The sequence below is a fragment of the Oncorhynchus masou genome, chromosome 20 (genome assembly GCF_036934945.1).
Source record: "Oncorhynchus masou masou isolate Uvic2021 chromosome 20, UVic_Omas_1.1, whole genome shotgun sequence".
In the NCBI taxonomy this organism is placed as follows: Eukaryota; Metazoa; Chordata; class Actinopteri; order Salmoniformes; family Salmonidae; genus Oncorhynchus; species Oncorhynchus masou.
This window is the reverse complement of record NC_088231.1, coordinates 30,808,538-30,827,208: the sequence shown is the minus strand read 5'-3', so window position 1 is coordinate 30,827,208 and position 18,671 is coordinate 30,808,538. Positions and strand designations below refer to the sequence as shown.

Below are 18,671 nucleotides of genomic sequence, written 5' to 3'. Positions count from 1 at the left end.
GGACAGGGACAGTGGAGGAGGATAGTTACAACCAGGTATGGGACAGGGACAGGGACAGTGGAGGAGGATAGTTACAGCCAGGTATGGGACAGGGACAGTGGAGGAGGATAGTTACAGCCAGGTATGGGACAGGGACAGGGACAGTGGAGGAGGATAGTTACAGCCAGGTATGGGACAGGGACAGTGGAGGAGGATAGTTACAGCCAGGTATGGGACAGGGACAGGGACAGTGGAGGAGGATAGTTACAGCCAGGTATGGGACAGGGACAGGGACAGTGGAGGAGGATAGTTACAGCCAGGTATGGGACAGGGACAGTGGAGGAGGATAGTTAAAGCCAGGTATGGGACAGGGACAGTGGAGGAGGATAGTTACAGCCAGGTATGGGACAGGGACAGGGACAGTGGAGGAGGATAGTTACAGCCAGGTATATATATATATATATATATCCCATTTAGCAGACGCTTTTGTCCAAAGCGACTTACAAGTCGGCTGGGGCCACTACTTTTACATATGGGTGGTCCCAGCGGGAATCGAACCCACGACGCTTGGCGTTCCAAGCGCCATGCTCTACCGACTGAGCCACACAGGATAGTTACAGCCAGGTATGGGACAGGGACAGTGACAGTGGAGGAGGATAGTTACAGCCAGGTATGGGACAGGGACAGTGGAGGAGGATAGTTACAGCCAGGTATGGGACAGGGACAGGGACAGTGGAGGAGAATAGTTACAGCCAGGTATGGGACAGGGACAGGGACAGTGGAGGAGGATAGTTACAACCAGGTATGGGACAGTGGAGGAGGATAGTTACAGCCAGGTATGGGACAGGGACAGTGGAGGAGGATAGTTACAGCCAGGTATGGGACAGGGACAGTGGAGGAGGATAGTTAAAGCCAGGTATGGGACAGGGACAGTGGAGGAGGATAGTTACAGCCAGGTATGGGACAGGGACAGGGACAGTGGAGGAGGATAGTTACAGCCAGGTATGGGACAGGGACAGTGGAGGAGGATAGTTACAGCCAGGTATGGGACAGGGACAGTGGAGGAGGATAGTTACAGCCAGGTATGGGACAGTGGAGGAGGATAGTTACAGCCAGGTATGGGACAGGGACAGTGGAGGAGGATAGTTACAGCCAGGTATGGGACAGGGACAGTGGAGGAGGATAGTTACAGCCAGGTATGGGACAGGGACAGTGGAGGAGGATAGTTACAGCCAGGTATGGGACAGGGACAGGGACAGTGGAGGAGGATAGTTACAGCCAGGTATGGGACAGGGACAGTGGAGGAGGATAGTTACAGCCAGGTATGGGACAGGGACAGTGGAGGAGGATAGTTACAGCCAGGTATGGGACAGGGACAGTGGAGGAGGATAGTTAAAGCCAGGTATGGGACAGGGACAGTGGAGGAGGATAGTTACAGCCAGGTATGGGACAGGGACAGTGGAGGAGGATAGTTACAGCCAGGTATGGGACAGGGACAGTGGAGGAGGATAGTTAAAGCCAGGTATGGGACAGGGACAGTGGAGGAGGATAGTTACAGCCAGGTATGGGACAGGGACAGTGGAGGAGGATAGTTAAAGCCAGGTATGGGACAGGGACAGTGGAGGAGGATAGTTACAACCAGGTATGGGACAGGGACAGTGGAGGAGGATAGTTACAGCCAGGTATGGGACAGGGACAGTGGAGGAGGATAGTTACAACCAGGTATGGGACAGGGACAGGGACAGTGGAGGAGGATAGTTACAGCCAGGTATGGGACAGGGACAGTGGAGGAGGATAGTTACAGCCAGGTATGGGACAGGGACAGTGGAGGAGGATAGTTACAACCAGGTATGGGACAGGGACAGGGACAGTGGAGGAGGATAGTTACAGCCAGGTATGGGACAGGGACAGGGACAGTGGAGGAGGATAGTTACAGCCAGGTATGGGACAGGGACAGGGACAGTAGAGGAGGATAGTTACAGCCAGGTATGGGACAGGGACAGTGGAGGAGGATAGTTACAGCCAGGTATGGGACAGGGACAGGGACAGTGGAGGAGGATAGTTACAGCCAGGTATGGGACAGGGACAGGGACAGTGGAGGAGGATAGTTAAAGCCAGGTATGGGACAGGGACAGTGGAGGAGGATAGTTACAGCCAGGTATGGGACAGGGACAGGGACAGTGGAGGAGGATAGTTAAAGCCAGGTATGGGACAGGGACAGTGGAGAGGATAGTTACAGCCAGGTATGGGACAGGGACAGGGACAGTGGAGGAGGATAGTTAAAGCCAGGTATGGGACAGGGACAGTGGAGGAGGATAGTTACAGCCAGGTATGGGACAGGGACAGGGACAGTGGAGGAGGATAGTTACAGCCAGGTATGGGACAGGGACAGTGGAGGAGGATAGTTACAGCCAGGTATGGGACAGGGACAGTGGAGGAGGATAGTTACAGCCAGGTATGGGACAGGGACAGGGACAGTGGAGGAGGATAGTTACAACCAGGTATGGGACAGGGACAGGGACAGTGGAGGAGGATAGTTACAGCCAGGTATGGGACAGGGACAGGGACAGTGGAGGAGGATAGTTACAGCCAGGTATGGGACAGGGACAGTGGAGGAGGATAGTTACAGCCAGGTATGGGACAGGGACAGGGACAGTGGAGGAGGATAGTTAAAGCCAGGTATGGGACAGGGACAGGGACAGTGGAGGAGGATAGTTAAAGCCAGGTATGGGACAGGGACAGTGGAGGAGGATAGTTAAAGCCAGGTATGGGACAGGGACAGTGGAGGAGGATAGTTACAGCCAGGTATGGGACAGGGACAGGGACAGTGGAGGAGGATAGTTACAACCAGGTATGGGACAGGGACAGGGACAGTGGAGGAGGATAGTTACAGCCAGGTATGGGACAGGGACAGGGACAGTGGAGGAGGATAGTTACAGCCAGGTATGGGACAGGGACAGTGGAGGAGGATAGTTACAGCCAGGTATGGGACAGGGACAGGGACAGTGGAGGAGGATAGTTAAAGCCAGGTATGGGACAGGGACAGGGACAGTGGAGGAGGATAGTTAAAGCCAGGTATGGGACAGGGACAGTGGAGGAGGATAGTTACAGCCAGGTATGGGACAGGGACAGGGACAGTGGAGGAGGATAGTTACAGCCAGGTATGGGACAGGGACAGTGGAGGAGGATAGTTACAGCCAGGTATGGGACAGGGACAGTGGAGGAGGATAGTTACAGCCAGGTATGGGACAGGGACAGTGGAGGAGGATAGTTACAGCCAGGTATGGGACAGGGACAGGGACAGTGGAGGAGGATAGTTAAAGCCAGGTATGGGACAGGGACAGTGGAGGAGGATAGTTACAGCCAGGTATGGGACAGGGACAGGGACAGTGGAGGAGGATAGTTACAGCCAGGTATGGGACAGGGACAGTGGAGGAGGATAGTTAAAGCCAGGTATGGGACAGGGAGGGTGGAGGAGGATAGTTACAGCCAGGTATGGGACAGGGACAGTGGAGGAGGATAGTTACAGCCAGGTATGGGACAGGGACAGTGGAGGAGGATAGTTACAGCCAGGTATGGGACAGGGACAGTGGAGGAGGATAGTTAAAGCCAGGTATGGGACAGGGACAGTGGAGGAGGATAGTTACAGCCAGGTATGGGACAGGGACAGTGGAGGAGGATAGTTAAAGCCAGGTATGGGACAGGGACAGTGGAGGAGGATAGTTACAGCCAGGTATGGGACAGGGACAGGGACAGTGGAGGAGGATAGTTAAAGCCAGGTATGGGACAGGGACAGTGGAGAGGATAGTTACAGCCAGGTATGGGACAGGGACAGGGACAGTGGAGGAGGATAGTTAAAGCCAGGTATGGGACAGGGACAGTGGAGGAGGATAGTTACAGCCAGGTATGGGACAGGGACAGGGACAGTGGAGGAGGATAGTTACAACCAGGTATGGGACAGGGACAGGGACAGTGGAGGAGGATAGTTACAGCCAGGTATGGGACAGGGACAGTGGAGGAGGATAGTTACAGCCAGGTATGGGACAGGGACAGTGGAGGAGGATAGTTACAGCCAGGTATGGGACAGGGACAGTGGAGGAGGATAGTTACAGCCAGGTATGGGACAGGGACAGGGACAGTGGAGGAGGATAGTTACAACCAGGTATGGGACAGGGACAGGGACAGTGGAGGAGGATAGTTACAGCCAGGTATGGGACAGGGACAGTGGAGGAGGATAGTTACAGCCAGGTATGGGACAGGGACAGGGACAGTGGAGGAAGCGTCACTGTTATCATCACCCTGATGTCGTTTTCACATTCATGTGTGTGATTTGTGACATGTGTGTTTGTGTGTGAGTGACGTGCTTGCGTGTGTGTATGTGGTGTGTGTGTCTGCAGGAGCAGTACCACAGGGAGCAGGAGAAACTGAAAGGGGAGTGGGAGAGAGCGCAGAGAGAGGTGGATGAGGAAGAACGAAGACACAATGAAGAGGTAGCAAACACATTAGCCTTTAGCATTAGTCCTTACACACACATTAGCCTTTAGCATTAGCCCTGACACACATTAGCCTTTAGCCTTTAGCCCTGACACACATATTAGCCTTTAGCGTTAGCCCCGACACACACATTAGCCTTTAGCGTTAGCCCCGACACACACATTAGCCTTTAGCGTTAGCCCCGACACACACATTAGCCTTTAGCATTAGCCCTGACACACATTAGCCTTTAGCATTAGCCCTGACACACATTAGCCTTTAGCATTAGCCCTGACACACACATTAGCCTTTAGCATTAGCCCTGACACACATTAGCCTTTAGCATTAGCCCTGACACACACATTAGCCTTTAGCGTTAGCCCTGACACACATTAGCCTTTAGCATTAGCCCTGACACACACATTAGCCTTTAGCGTTAGCCCCGACACACACATTAGCCTTTAGCATTAGCCCTGACACACACATTAGCCTTTAGCATTAGCCCTGACACACATTAGCCTTTAGCATTAGCCCTGACACACACATTAGCCTTTAGCATTAGCCCTGTAATGAGTCCTCTATTATCAGTAATTATCATCATGTGCATCTCCTCCTGTTTTCAGGAGAAGAAGATCCTGGAGGAGACGGCAACGGCCCTTTCTCATCCACCTCCCACAGAGCTCGCTGTTCAGACAGAAGTGATCGTTCCGGCACAACAGATCTGTAAGACAGAAGCAATCTCTCATCAGAACGGCCAGGATCAGCCTGCCTTATCCCAAATACAATTTATATAGGGTTAGCACCAGTGTTGGGGAGTAGTGAACTACGTGTAGTTCAACTAGTTGTTTAACGACATTTTACAGTAGCTTGGTGTTAGTTCACTGTTTTACCATGTAGTGGTGTAGCTAACTACCGGAACTACACACCACTGTTTTACCATGTAGTGGTGTAGCTAACTACTGGAACTACACTCTACTGTTTTACCATGTAGCGGTGTAGCTAACTACCGGAACTACACACTACTGTTTTACCATGTAGCGGTGTAGCTAACTACTGGAACTACTCTACTGTTTTACCATGTAGCTAACTACTGGAACTACACTACTGTTTTACCATGTAGCGGTGTAGCTAACTACCGGAACTACACACCACTGTTTTACCATGTAGCGGTGTAGCTAACTACTGGAACTACTCTACTGTTTTACCATGTAGCGGTGTAGCTACCTACTGGAACTACTCTACTGTTTTACCATGTAGCGGTGTAGCTAACTACTGGAACTACTCTACTGTTTTACCATGTAGCGGTGTAGCTAACTACTGGAACTACTCTACTGTTTTACCATGTAGCGGTGTAGCTAACTACTGGAACTACTCTACTGTTTTACCATGTAGCGGTGTAGCTAACTACTGGAACTACTCTACTGTGTTACCATGTAGCGGTGTAGCTAACTACTGGAACTACTCTACTGTTTTACCATGTAGCGGTGTAGCTAACTACTGGAACTACTCTACTGTTTTACCATGTAGCGGTGTAGCTAACTACTGGAACTACTCTACTGTTTTACCATGTAGCGGTGTAGCTAACTACTGGAACTACTCTACTGTTTTACCATGTAGCGGTGTAGCTAACTACTGGAACTACTCTACTGTTTTACCATGTAGCGGTGTAGCTAACTACTGGAACTACTCTGTTTTACCATGTAGCGGTGTAGCTAACTACTGGAACTACTCTACTGTTTTACCATGTAGCGGTGTAGCTAACTACTGGAACTACTCTACTGTTTTACCATGTAGCGGTGTAGCTAACTACTGGAACTACTCTACTGTGTTACCATGTAGCGGTGTAGCTAACTACTGGAACTACTCTACTGTTTTACCATGTAGCGGTGTAGCTAACTACTGGAACTACTCTACTGTTTTACCATGTAGCGGTGTAGCTAACTACTGGAACAACTCTACTGTTTTACCATGTAGCCGTGTAGCTACCTACTGGAACTACTCTACTGTTTTACCATGTAGCAGTGTAGCTAACAACTGGAACTACTCTACTGTTTTACCATGTAGCTAACTACTGGAACTACTCTACTGTTTTACCATGTAGCTAACTACTGGAACTACTCTACTGTTTTACCATGTAGCGGTGTAGCTAACTACTGGAACTACTCTACTGTTTTACCATGTAGCTAACTACTGGAACTACACTACTGTTTTACCATGTAGCGGTGTAGCTAACTACTGGAACTACACACCACTGTTTTACCATGTAGCGGTGTAGCTAACTACTGGAACTACTCTACTGTTTTACCATGTAGCGGTGTAGCTAACTACTGGAACTACTCTACTGTTTTACCATGTAGCGGTGTAGCTAACAACTGGAACTACTCTACTGTTTTACTATGTAGCTAACTACTGGAACTACTCTACTGTTTTACCATGTAGCGGTGTAGCTAACTACTGGAACTACTCTACTGTTTTACCATGTAGCGGTGTAGCTAACTACTGGAACTACTCTACTGTTTTACCATGTAGCGGTGTAGCTAACTACTGGAACTACTCTACTGTTTTACCATGTAGCGGTGTAGCTAACTACTGGAACTACTCTACTGTTTTACCATGTAGCGGTGTAGCTAACTACTGGAACTACTCTACTGTTTTACCATGTAGCGGTGTAGCTACCTACTGGAACTACTCTACTGTTTTACCATGTAGCTAACTACTGGAACTACACTACTGTTTTACCATGTAGCGGTGTAGCTAACTACTGGAACTACTCTACTGTTTTACCATGTAGCGGTGTAGCTAACTACTGGAACTACTCTACTGTTTTACCATGTAGCGGTGTAGCTAACTACTGGAACTACTCTACTGTTTTACCATGTAGCCGTGTAGCTACCTACTGGAACTACTCTACTGTTTTACCATGTAGCGGTGTAGCTAACAACTGGAACTACTCTACTGTTTTACCATGTAGCTAACTACTGGAACTACTCTACTGTTTTACCATGTAGCTAACTACTGGAACTACTCTACTGTTTTACCATGTAGCGGTGTAGCTAACTACTGGAACTACTCTACTGTTTTACCATGTAGCGATGTAGCTAACTACTGGAACTACTCTACTGTTTTACCATGTAGCTAACTACTGGAACTACTCTACTGTTTTACCATGTAGCGGTGTAGCTAACTACTGGAACTACTCTACTGTGTTACCATGTAGCGGTGTAGCTAACTACTGGAACTACTCTACTGTGTTACCATGTAGCGGTGTAGCTAACAACTGGAACTACTCTACTGTTTTACCATGTAGCGGTGTAGCTAACTACTGGAACTACTCTACTGTTTTACCATGTAGCGGTGTAGCTAACTACTGGAACTACTCTACTGTTTTACCATGTAGCTAACTACTGGAACTACTCTACTGTTTTACCATGTAGCTAACTACTGGAACTACTCTACTGTTTTACCATGTAGCTAACTACTGGAACTACTCTACTGTTTTACCATGTAGCGGTGTAGCTAACTACTGGAACTACACAATACTGTTTTACCATGTAGCGGTGTAGCTAACTACTGGAACTACTCTACTGTTTTACCATGTAGCGGTGTAGCTAACTACTGGAACTACTCTACTGTGTTACCATGTAGCGGTGTAGCTAACAACTGGAACTACTCTACTGTTTTACCATGTAGCGGTGTAGCTAACTACTGGAACTACTCTACTGTTTTACCATGTAGCGGTGTAGCTAACTACTGGAACTACTCTACTGTTTTACCATGTAGCTAACTACTGGAACTACTCTACTGTTTTACCATGTAGCGGTGTAGCTAACTACTGGAACTACTCTACTGTTTTACCATGTAGCGGTGTAGCTAACTACTGGAACTACTCTACTGTTTTACCATGTAGCGGTGTAGCTAACTACTGGAACTACTCTACTGTTTTACCATGTAGCTAACTACTGGAACTACTCTACTGTTTTACCATGTAGCTAACTACTGGAACTACTCTACTGTTTTACCATGTAGCTAACTACTGGAACTACTCTACTGTTTTACCATGTAGCGGTGTAGCTAACTACTGGAACTACTCTACTGTTTTACCATGTAGCGGTGTAGCTAACTACTGGAACTACTCTACTGTTTTACCATGTAGCGGTGTAGCTAACTACTGGAACTACACTACTGTTTTACCATGTAGCGGTGTAGCTAACTACTGGAACTACTCTACTGTTTTACCATGTAGCGGTGTAGCTAACTACTGGAACTACACACTACTGTTTTACCATGTAGCGGTGTAGCTAACTACTGGAACTACTCTACTGTTTTACCATGTAGCGGTGTAGCTAACTACTGGAACTACTCTACTGTTTTACCATGTAGCGGTGTAGCTAACTACTGGAACTACTCTACTGTTTTACCATGCAGCGGTGTAGCTAACTACTGGAACTACTCTACTGTTTTACCATGTAGCTAACTACTGGAACTACTCTACTGTTTTACCATGTAGCGGTGTAGCTAACTACTGGAACTACTCTACTGTTTTACCATGTAGCGGTGTAGCTAACTACTGGAACTACTCTACTGTTTTACCATGTAGCGGTGTAGCTAACTACTGGAACTACTCTACTGTTTTACCATGTAGCGGTGTAGCTAACTACTGGAACTACTCTACTGTTTTACCATGTAGCTAACTACTGGAACTACACTACTGTTTTACCATGTAGCGGTGTAGCTAACTACTGGAACTACACTACTGTTTTACCATGTAGCGGTGTAGCTAACTACTGGAACTACTCTACTGTTTTACCATGTAGCGGTGTAGCTAACTACTGGAACTACTCTACTGTTTTACCATGTAGCTAACTACTGGAACTACACTACTGTTTTACCATGTAGCGGTGTAGCTAACTACTGGAACTACTCTACTGTTTTACCATGTAGCGGTGTAGCTAACTACTGGAACTACTCTACTGTTTTACCATGTAGCGGTGTAGCTACCTACTGGAACTACTCTACTGTTTTACCATGTAGCGGTGTCGTAGAGAAGAATGTCCTTTCTTTTCCTCATCAGACCTGATTCTCACTTGCTGTGTTTAGAAGCATAATTACACATTCTGTTAACATCTGACGACAGAGGGGTCTGGTCTTCCAGTTTGAAGTCTGACATTTCATATTTAGATATTATATTTTTTAGTAGTAGTTTGGAAGTAGTGAGCTATTTTTCTCAGTAACTTTAGTTCAGTAAACTATGTTTTTCTTAAGCTTTAGTGTAGCTGTTACCAGTGTTCAGTAATTGGTAGCTTGGTGAACTATATTTTCAGATTATCTTCCCCAAAACTGGTTAGCACACACACAGTCACACAGTCACACACACAGAGGTGCCCACACACACACACAGTCACACACACAGAGGTGCCCATACACACACACACACACACACACACACACACACACACACACACACACACACACACACACACACACACACACACACACACACACACACACACAGAGGTGCCCATACACACACACAGGAAGGAAGGAAAGTCAGGGTTAGTACTATAACCATGGTAACTAGTGTTGTGTTGTGACAGATGCATCATGGGACTGTGAGTCATCCAGGGGTCAGGAGACGTCTCTGGACCGCAACCAGTCCTGCGCCGTCAAGAGGTGTGTGATACATAGCTCTGCTGTAGTCAGTGTGTGTGTGTGTGTGTGTGTGTGTGTGTGTGTGTGTGTGTGTGTGATACGTAGCTCTTCTGTAATCAGTGTGTGTGTGTGTGTGATACGTAGCTCTTCTGTAATCAGGGTGTGTGTGTGTGTTGGCCACCAGGTCAGGATCGTATGAGGGCCCACATCCACCTTCATCATCCCCATCATCACCTCAACCGCCCTCCCCCAGCAGGTACACACTCATGAGGGGGGACATGGGGACTAAATGAACCTAGTTACTGATCCGTCTCACCGTGTCACCAAACGCGTAACTGAGCGCTTAAACAAACCGTCTGGAATTAACATGGACTGTCAATGGACAACTTTTCTTCTTAGGACGTTCCTACGCGCGTTGACACGTTCGCACGCCTTGTTGAATGAGCAACATCCTCTTTCTCCGCGAGCATTTAACGTGATGGATAAAAGCCTATAGACTGTAGACTGTAGCCTGTAGACTGTAGACTGTACACTGTAGCCTGTAGCCTGTAGACTGTAGCCTGTATGTTGACTAGTAGCCTGTAGACTGTAACCTGTAGACTGTAACCTGTAGCCTGTAACCTGTAGCCTGTAGACTGTAGCCTGTAACCTGTAGCCTGTAACCTGTAGACTGTAACCTGTAGACTGTAGACTGTAGACTGTAACCTGTAGCCTGTAACCTGTAACCTGTAGCCTGTAACCTGTAGCCTGTAACCTGTAGACTGTAACCTGTAGACTGTAGACTGTAACGTGTAGACTGTAACCTGTAACCTGTAGCCTGTAGACTGTAGACTGTAACCTGTAACCTGTAGCCTGTAACCTGTAGACTGTAGCCTGTAGCCTGTAACCTGTAGACTGTAGACTGTAGACTGTAACCTGTAGCCTGTAACCTGTAGACTGTAACCTGTAGCCTGTAACCTGTAGCCTGTAACCTGTAGACTGTAACCTGTAGACTGTAGACTGTAGACTGTAACCTGTAGACTGTAACCTGTAACCTGTAACCTGTAGCCTGTAGACTGTAGACTGTAACCTGTAGCCTGTAGACTGTAGACTGTAGACTGTAGACTGTAACCTGTAGACTGTAACCTGTAGCCTGTAGACTGTAGACTGTAGACTGTAACCTGTAACCTGTAGCCTGTAGACTGTAGACTGTAGACTGTAGCCTGTAGACTGTAGACTGTAGCCTGTAGACTGTAGCCTGTAACCTGTAGACTGTAGCCTGTAACCTGTAGACTGTAGACTGTAGACTGTAGACTGTAGACTGTAGCCTGTAGACTGTAGCCTGTAGACTGTAGACTGTAGACTGTAACCTATAGACTGTAGACTGTAGACTGTAGACTGTAACCTGTAGCCTGTAGACTGTAGACTGTAGACTGTAGCCTGTAGACTGTAGACTGTAGCCTGTAGACTGTAGCCTGTAACCTGTAGACTGTAGCCTGTAGCCTGTAACCTGTAGACTGTAGACTGTAGCCTGTAGACTGTAGCCTGTAGACTGTAGACTGTAGACTGTAGCCTGTAGACTGTAGCCTGTAGCCTGTAGACTGTAGACTGTAGACTGTAACCTATAGACTGTAGACTGTAGACTGTAGACTGTAGCCTTTACACTGTAACCTGTAGCCTGTGTTCCTGTCATTAAAAAGAGCCTTGTTTTAGCTCTGTTACGCTGTATGTTGACTAGTAGACTGTAGCCTGTAGACTGTACACTGTAGCCTGTAGCCTGTATGTTGACTAGTAGACTGTAGCCTGTAGACGGTAGACTGTAGCCTGTACACTGTAGACTGTAGCCTGTAGACTGTACACTGTAGCCTGTAGCCTGTAGCCTGTATGTTGACTAGTAGCCTGTAGACTGTAGCCTGTATGTTGACTAGTAGCCTGTAGCCTGTATGTTGACTAGTAGCCTGTAGCCTGTATGTTGACTAGTAGCCTGTAGCCTGTATGTTGACTAGTAGCCTGTAGACTGTAGCCTATATGTTGACTAGTAGCCTGTATGTTGACTAGTAGCCTGTAGACTGTAGCCTGTATGTTGACTAGTAGCCTGTAGCCTGTATGTTGACTAGTAGACTGTAGCCTGTATGTTGACTAGTAGCCTGTAGCCTGTAGACTGTATGTTGACTAGTAGCCTGTAGACTGTAGCCTGTATGTAGCCTGTAGCCTGTATGTTGACTAGTAGACTGTAGCCTGTATGTTGACTAGTAGCCTGTAGCCTGTATGTTGACTAGTAGACTGTAGCCTGTATGTTGACTAGTAGCCTGTAGACTGTATGTTGACTAGTAGCCTGTAGACTGTAGCCTGTATGTAGCCTGTATGTTATGGTATAGGTTGTATGAGATGTTTTGTTCTGTTTTAACAGTTGTTTATATATATACTGTATGTTGACTAGTAGACTGTAGCCTGTATGTAGCCTGTAGACTGTATGTTGACTAGTAGCCTGTAGCCTGTATGTAGCCTGTAGCCTGTATGTTATGGTATAGGTTGTATGAGATGTTTTGTTCTGTTTAACAGTTGTTTATATATATACTGTATGTTGACTAGTAGACTGTAGCCTGTATGTTGACTAGTAGCCTGTAGCCTGTAGACTGTATGTTGACTAGTAGCCTGTAGACTGTAGCCTGTAGCCTGTATGTTGACTAGTAGCCTGTAGACTGTAGCCTGTATGTAGCCTGTAGCCTGTATGTTATGGTATAGGTTGTATGAGATGTTTTGTTCTGTTTAACAGTTGTTTATATATATACTGTATGTTGACTAGTAGACTGTAGCTTGTATGTTGACTAGTAGACTGTAGCCTGTATGTTGACTAGTAGCCTGTAGCCTGTATGTTGACTAGTAGCCTGTAGACTGTATGTTGACTAGTAGCCTGTAGACTGTATGTTGACTAGTAGACTGTAGCCTGTATGTAGCCTGTAGCCTGTATGTTATGGTATAGGTTGTATGAGATGTTTTGTTCTGTTTAACAGTTGTTTATATATATACTGTATGTTGACTAGTAGCCTGTAGCCTGTATGTTATGGTATAGGCTGTATGAGATGTTTTGTTCTGTTTAACAGGTGTTTATATATAGACTGTATGTTGACTAGTAGCCTGTAGCCTGTATGTAGCCTGTAGCCTGTATGTTATGGTATAGGCTGTATGAGATGTTTTGTTCTGTTTAACAGGTGTTTATATATAGACTGTATGTTGACTAGTAGCCTGTAGCCTGTATGTAGCCTGTAGCCTGTATGTTATGGTATAGGCTGTATGAGATGTTTTGTTCTGTTTAACAGGTGTTTATATATATACTGTATGTTGACTAGTAGACTGTAGCCTGTATGTTGACTAGTAGCCTGTAGCCTGTAGCCTGTAGCCTGTAGCCTGTATGTTATGGTATAGGTTGTATGAGATGTTTTGTTCTGTTTAACAGGTGTTTATATATATACTGTATGTTGACTAGTAGCCTGTAGCCTGTATGTAGCCTGTAGCCTGTATGTAGCCTGTAGCCTGTATGTTATGGTATAGGTTGTATGAGATGTTTTGTTCTGTTTAACAGGTGTTTATATATAGACTGTATGTTGACTAGTAGCCTGTAGCCTGTAGCCTGTAGCCTGTAGCCTGTATGTTATGGTATAGGTTGTATGAGATGTTTTGTTCTGTTTAACAGGTGTTTATATATATACTGTATGTTGACTAGTAGCCTGTAGCCTGTATGTTATGGTATAGGCTGTATGAGATGTTTTGTTCTGTTTAACAGGTGTTTATATATATACTGTATGTTGACTAGTAGACTGTAGCCTGTATGTAGCCTGTAGCCTGTATGTTATGGTATAGGCTGTATGAGATGTTTTGTTCTGTTTAACAGGTGTTTATATATATACTGTAGAACATGGAAAGGAAGTTGTTTCATTTAACAGGAACCTGGTTGTTTTTTCATTGCAGTCGTTTATTTGGGGAAAACTGTTTAATCGAGAGAGAGAAAACGCCCCCATTCTCATCAACGGGGCTGTCGTGGAGGAGGTTGAGAGAGTTCCTTGGTGTCCACATCATCAACACACTAGAATGGTGCAAACACACCAAAACGGTCGTGAAGAGGGCACGACCACACCTTTTCACCCTCAGGAGACTGAAAAGATTTGGCATGGATACTCAGATCCTCAAAAAGTTCAACAGCTGCACCATCGAGAGCACTGCCTGGTATGGCAACTGCTCGGCCTCCGACCGCAAGGCACTACAGAGGGTAGTGTGTACGGCCCAGTATATCACTGGGGCCAAGCTTCCTGCCATCCAGGACCTCTCTACCAGGCGGTGTCAGAGGAAGGCCCTAAGAAATTGTCAAAGACTCCAGCCACCCAAGTCGTAGACCGTTCTCTCTCCTACCGCACTGCAAGCGGTACCGGAGCGTCAAGCCAAGTTCCAAGAGGCTTCTAAACAGCTTCTACCCCCAAGCCAACAGCTTCTACCCCCCCAAGCCAACAGCTTCTACCCCCCAAAGTGTGAGGTCTACACCTGTTGGTTAAGGGCTGGTCAGTCAGCATTTCACTGTGAGGTCTACACCTGTTGGTTAAGGGCTGGTCAGTCAGCATTTCACTGTGAGGTCTACACCTGTTTGTTTAGGGCTGGTCAGTCTGCATTTCACTGTGAGGTCTACACCTGTTGGTTAAGGGCTGGTCAGTCAGCATTTCACTGTGAGGTCTACACCTGTTGGTTAAGGGCTGGTCAGTCAGCATTTCACTGTGAGGTCTACACCTGTTGGTTAAGGGCTGGTCAGTCAGCATTTCACTGTGAGGTCTACACCTGTTGGTTAAGGGCTGGTCAGTCTGCATTTCACTGTGAGGTCTACACCTGTTGGTTAAGGGCTGGTCAGTCAGCATTTCACTGTGAGGTCTACACCTGTTGGTTAAGGGCTGGTCAGTCAGCATTTCACTGTGAGGTCTACACCTGTTGGTTAAGGGCTGGTCAGTCAGCATTTCACTGTGAGGTCTACACCTGTTGGTTAAGGGCAGGTCAGTCAGCATTTCATTGTGAGGTCTACACCTGTTGGTTAAGGGCTGGTCAGTCAGCATTTCACTGTGAGGTCTACACCTGTTGGTTAAAGGCTGGTCAGTCAGCATTTCACTGTGAGGTCTACACCTGTTGGTTAAGGGCTGGTCAGTCAGCATTTCATTGTGAGGTCTACACCTGTTGGTTAAGGGCTGGTCAGTCAGCATTTCACTGTGAGGTCTACACCTGTTGGTTAAGGGCTGGTCAGTCAGCATTTCACTGTGAGGTCTACACCTGTTGGTTAAGGGCTGGTCAGTCAGCATTTCACTGTGAGGTCTACACCTGTTGGTTAAGGGCTGGTCAGTCAGCATTTCACTGTGAGGTCTACACCTGTTGGTTAAGGGCTGGTCAGTCAGCATTTCATTGTGAGGTCTACAGACCTGTTGTATTCGGCGCATTTGACAAATAACATTTGATTTGATTTGCAGCAGTTAAATGTTATTTTGTTTTCGCGTGTGTGTGTGTGTGTATATCTGTGTGTGTGTGTGCGTGTGTGTGTATATTTGTGTGAGTGTGTGTGTATAGGTGTGTGAGTGGTAAGCGTCAGTGTTCAGGTTGCAATCAGGCACTGGGGAAAGGAACAGCTATGAACATCGACACGCTGGGCCTGTACTTCCACCTAACCTGCTTTAAGGTACACACACACACACACACACACACACACACACACACACACACACACACACACATACAGTGCTCTCACATTACTCTCTCTCTCTCACCTTTCTGTGTGTTTGTTAGTGTGGAGTGTGTAAGGTACAGCTAGGTGACACCAGTTCAGGAACAGAAGTTAGGATCCGTAACGGGCTGCTGAGCTGTCACGACTGCTATGCCACATCACACGGTGAGACACACACACCTAATGAATTCACTGCTGAGCTGTCACGACTGCTATGCCACATCACACGGTGAGACACACACACCTAATGAATTCACTGCTGAGCTGTCACGACTGCTATGCCACATCACACGGTGAGACACACACACCTAATGAATTCACTGCTGAGACGAACAAAACCTACGGACACACACACACACACCTAATGAATTCACTGCTGAGACAAACAAAACCTACAGACACACACACACACACACACACACACACACACACACACACACACACATACACACACATAACTATTATAACTGCACCACTAATGTATTGTTGTTATAACTGATCATCAAACCTCATGTCATCTCTGTCACTTCCTGGTTGCAGCAGTTGGCCAGCCGACTACGCTGTGATTGGCTACAGCCTGCATCTGGAACCCTTCACAACATTCTGGAACACTGTGGAATTCTCTTAACTGGGCACACAAACTTCTCCCAGATGATGTCATGGAGACTGAAATGTCTGATGCTAACTGATGCTAATGGAGGCTAACTGCTAAGTGCTAGCGTTGTAGCTGATCAACCAGTTTTTCCCAGACTGACTTGATTACAGAGACCTGAAGCACAACCACTGATCTACAACAGCACACTCAGACACATGCTACATGCTAACACCAGCAGCAGTTGGAATGTAGTAGCTACCTACCTTACTGTCAAATTAGCTAAATGATAAATGCTAACGGATGCTAACTGCTAAATGCTACTGTTCACTCACAATCATAATGCCTTAATAACTCTGTTTTGTGTTTTAAGTATTTTGCATGAACGAAGACCGTGTTAGTTGTTGTTGTTAACGGTAGTTAGGCTGTGTTACCTAGCGACAGCCCTGACTACCACATATAGTTGTTATGGTTACCGTATGCCTCTCCTCCATGTTGTTGTGTATTGATAAAAGCTTTGTCTTTATTCTAATGTTCACCTGATCATCATGTACATCATTATGCTGCGTTCATTACTCTGAGAGCAATAAGGATGCATGATCGCTTTAGTTATTATTGGATGTTATTATTACCATTTAATACCAAGGATATTCTGACGTGTTTTAGAGCTTTGCATCATACTCTGCCTTAAGACGAGAGTGAGAGGGATAGCACACGTGTAGTGTTTACGTGTGTGTGTGTGCGAGTTGTTTTAGTTCAAAGTGAAGCACAGTCCTATACCAGCAAATATTACTACACATTGACCTGCCCTCTCCCTCTTTCTCTCACCTGATTGGACCTTTACTTCTAAGAACAACCAATGAATGAGACAAAGTTATCTGTTGCTTCCTGTTTATGCCCAGTCTCTTGTCCTGTGGCATTTTTAGGCCTATTTCTTACACCAATCAAATGCTTTGGATAGATGTGGAGAGGAGAGGAGAAGGGAGGGGAGGAGGAGAGGAGAGGAGGGGATGGGATGGGAGAGGAGATTCGAGAGGAAGATGGGATGGGAGAGGAAGAGAGAGGAGAGGGGATGAGAGATTAGAGAGGAGGACAGAAGAGAGGAGAGGAAGCTACTTTAGACTGTTCTTTCTGCTGACATTTCCTAAAGGACAAACTGAATTGATCCAGCTTCATAGCTTTTATAGCAATGTGTGTTTATCAATAAAATGACAATATGTTCAATGCGTTGTCTGATATCTCTTGGTCATCTGTGAGTAGAGCCGCGGGAAGTAGTTTGGGGGTGCTGAGGGTTTTTTCTGGTGGGGGACACAGATTTGTTTCCTCCTACAAACAGCTGTACTGGGGATGCTGCATCACCTTCAGCTCCCTGCTTCCCGCGGCTCTGTCTGTGAGCTCTGTTTTATTCTTGAGTCTATTGTATCATCTAGGGCCAAAAGTAGTTCACTATGTATGGAATAGGGTGCCATTTGAGACAAACTCCTAGCTTCAACAGGTCTCCTAACAATGCTGCTGTTCTGCACTCATCAATCATAACGCTGAAGGTCGCCATAGACTGTATACACAACCAAGGCTATGATAAATGATGCGTGGGGTATTGGCACAACCTGGTGGCCATCCACTTGTTTGACACAAGCCGAGGCAGTCGGGAAAAAGTTGCCTTCCTGTGGATGGTAATGGTAGAGACAGAGTCAAATGGTAACACAATAAACGTTGGCAGCGGCACCACAGGGTCAGTTATACACATCTTTGGTCTTACTGCACATCAAACCTAAATATCCAGACACTGAATTTACAGACAGCGAGGTCTCTTACCTTTTATCATTTAAAACAACACAGTCCTCGTCGACAGATACATGAATCCTCTCACTGTAACTACAGACAGGAGGTTATATTGTATTTCATGGTACAATATCAAACAAACAATGTTAAAAACCTTTTTGTGTGGTCTTGGAAATGATTGAAAGGAAGATAATTATTTGTAATCGGGGGTGAAACGCAACAGAGAAAACTACAAGGTGGAACCGTATATGGAGCAGTGGGCTGCCCGACCGGACCAATAACAGAGGAACACCGCTGTCACATGGAAGCAGAGTATGAGGCTATCCGCTAAAACAGACGCTTTTAAATGAAACATTCTGTGTGTATTTAGCTTTATAAACCTTTCTCTTGACGAGTTAACCTGTGCGACTTCAACACACCATGGAATCGGAAGGGATGTCGCACCATGCAGTAAGTCACGATACTGAA

The 18,671-nt window shown here is 46.3% G+C and overlaps 2 protein-coding genes and 1 non-coding gene across 3 annotated transcripts in view; 2 read left to right on the top strand and 1 right to left on the bottom strand.

The window, feature by feature from the left end:
* LOC135507248 (LIM and calponin homology domains-containing protein 1-like) overlaps positions 1-17,645 on the top strand; it is a 114,150-nt gene extending 96,505 nt beyond the window's left edge. Inside the window, exons 18-24 of the mRNA XM_064926844.1 lie at positions 4,377-4,469; positions 5,076-5,175; positions 10,047-10,122; positions 10,286-10,357; positions 15,676-15,784; positions 15,892-15,994; positions 16,370-17,645. Of these exons, the coding sequence (XP_064782916.1) occupies positions 4,377-4,469; positions 5,076-5,175; positions 10,047-10,122; positions 10,286-10,357; positions 15,676-15,784; positions 15,892-15,994; positions 16,370-16,395 (579 nt within the window). The 3' untranslated portion in view covers positions 16,396-17,645. The remainder of the gene's footprint in view (positions 1-4,376; positions 4,470-5,075; positions 5,176-10,046; positions 10,123-10,285; positions 10,358-15,675; positions 15,785-15,891; positions 15,995-16,369) is intronic.
* Positions 517-586, bottom strand: trnap-ugg (transfer RNA proline (anticodon UGG)). The gene has a single exon. It is a non-coding gene; the product is annotated as a tRNA-Pro (tRNA).
* Positions 17,646-18,549: 904 nt separating the features above from the next.
* The window catches only part of LOC135507246 (transmembrane protein 192-like), a 38,682-nt gene continuing 38,560 nt past the window's right edge, over positions 18,550-18,671 (top strand). The window contains exon 1 of the mRNA XM_064926842.1: positions 18,550-18,653. Coding sequence (XP_064782914.1) covers positions 18,624-18,653 — 30 coding nt within the window. The 5' untranslated portion in view covers positions 18,550-18,623. The remainder of the gene's footprint in view (positions 18,654-18,671) is intronic.